The sequence below is a fragment of the Wasmannia auropunctata genome, unplaced genomic scaffold, assembly GCF_000956235.1.
Source record: "Wasmannia auropunctata unplaced genomic scaffold, wasmannia.A_1.0 LD336061.1, whole genome shotgun sequence".
Lineage (NCBI taxonomy): Eukaryota > Metazoa > Arthropoda > Insecta > Hymenoptera > Formicidae > Wasmannia > Wasmannia auropunctata.
In genome coordinates this window covers 1,643,445-1,645,400 of record NW_012026829.1, presented here as the reverse complement: position 1 = coordinate 1,645,400, position 1,956 = coordinate 1,643,445, and the positions used below count along the sequence as shown (strand labels likewise).

The window sequence follows — 1,956 nt, the reverse complement described above, 5'->3', positions numbered from 1 at the left end:
GCCGATGCGAGCCTTCACAGTGGTTATAATCTGCGAAAAAAAGAGGAAATAAGTTACTTTAAATTTTTTCCATTGTTTTCAAACTGGTTGCACTGAAATTGAATTAATTTTTTAAAATTAGTTTAATTAAATGCAAAGGACTTAACATTAACAACTTGCAAAGTAGTGCTTTAAAAGTGTTATATTAATTTACTTTGTAGTCTTTGTATTTGTACTATTATCTTTAAAAATCCGTCAAAGGATATTATTTATTTTTAAGTCTTATAAGAAAAATGATTTTCAACTGTTACATAAACTTTAGCAGTATAAATTTCATTAATATAAAAATTAACATTTTATATAAGCATTCTTTCTGTCGTTTTCTATGTCTGTTTTGCTCTGCAATTGTATCTCAATCACGCGAGAGACAAAAACAAAAATATTTAATTACAAAGTGACATTTAGAAATCATTAATTTCAGAGACATGTTTGGTTTTTAAAACTTTAAGAAACCCTCGATCTTCTCCCCTTCCCGTCTTTGGGAGACTGTCTATCAAGAGATCAGTTTCGCATTTTGCGAAAGAAGCAATTGTGAATCTTGCAAGAATGCGGCCTTCTATTTTCTTTTCCTCGTAATCTTTCTTAGCGACTTCGTGAACCGGTTAAATAAAAATAAACACAACAAAATTACTTTCCGGGCCGTGTCTAGTGAAAATGCTACGGGACTTCCTCTCGCAGTCCTTTATACTCACAGCAGCCGCGACATCGAGAACTCACTTCCGGTACTTAGTCCCGTCGATGGTTACTTTTCTTAGTGTGATAACTTGATTGAAAGGGATGGAAAAAGGGGGATTGGTAAAGATGATGTACTTTATGATGACATAAGAAAACTTACATCCTTTGCAAGTGGCGCCCCTGTGGTGATGATTTCTCTCACGCTGCGAAAGTCACAACTATCTACCAGCGGATGTTTCGCTAAGAACGTCATGATTGACGACACCACCGGCAGATAGGTGATCCTATATTTCTGCACCAGGGTTAGGAAGAGTTGCGGCTCGAAGGTGAGCATTATGATCAAGATGCAGTTTCCGAAAAGACCGTGTAACAGCATACTCATCCCGTAACCATAATAAAACGGTAACACTATCAATATTCTGTCATCACTTCTCGTATCCATGTATTCGGGCTTGCTGTGATTTTAAATCATATTTGAATTATAGAATCAAATCCTAAATTGCTTTTAAGCGAGAAAATGGGACTTTGACTTTTCGGATTGTACATGCAGAGTTTACAAATAAATTATAAAGTTACAATTATAACATTATAGTTAAGAAGGATGTGGAAATAATTAGTATGGTACGTATTATATTTTAAGTTGAAATTTCTTTTTAAATTGAACATTTAACGCCCGCGTTTTTAATCAATTGATCAATATTGATTTCATTGCCATTTAAAAATGAAGGTTTTTTTAATATATTGACTAATTGATTTAAAAAATTATATATATGTAAAACTTACATAAATTTTGTTGCAGCTGCCATTACATTTTTATGAGACAGCGTCACTCCTTTCGGCAAGCCTGTGGTGCCACTCGAACAGACAATAACCAACGGTTGCCGATTGGGATCATCGATAGCTGCAGGCTTGTATTTCATGTAGTCTACATCCGGTTCGTTATTTAAGATATTTGTCAACGTACGAACATTTGTTGTGAGCGGTTGATCATTCAGCTCTATTAATTCCATTTTCCAGGATAATTTCGGTAAGATCTTAGCGAAGAGATTTTCAGTGCGCTGAGATACGAAAACAATACGCGGCTTCGCAATATTTAATATGTGCTGCAATTCATCTAAATGATAAATATTTGAAATCAATTGACATTTAAACTTGGTAGAAAACCGATTAAATTATTATATATATGTATATATATATATATATATCTGTCTCTTATACACATCTCTGAGCGGGCTGGCAAGG

The 1,956-nt window shown here is 34.1% G+C and overlaps 1 protein-coding gene across 1 annotated transcript in view; it reads right to left on the bottom strand.

The window, feature by feature from the left end:
- Positions 1 to 7: 7 nt before the first annotated feature.
- The window catches only part of LOC105450469 (luciferin 4-monooxygenase-like), a 6,172-nt gene continuing 4,223 nt past the window's right edge, over positions 8 to 1,956 (bottom strand). The window contains exons 3-5 of the mRNA XM_011690321.1: positions 1,498 to 1,828; positions 732 to 1,169; positions 8 to 30 (exon numbers count right to left, since the gene is read on the bottom strand). Coding sequence (XP_011688623.1) covers positions 851 to 1,169; positions 1,498 to 1,828 — 650 coding nt within the window. The 3' untranslated portion in view covers positions 8 to 30; positions 732 to 850. The remainder of the gene's footprint in view (positions 31 to 731; positions 1,170 to 1,497; positions 1,829 to 1,956) is intronic.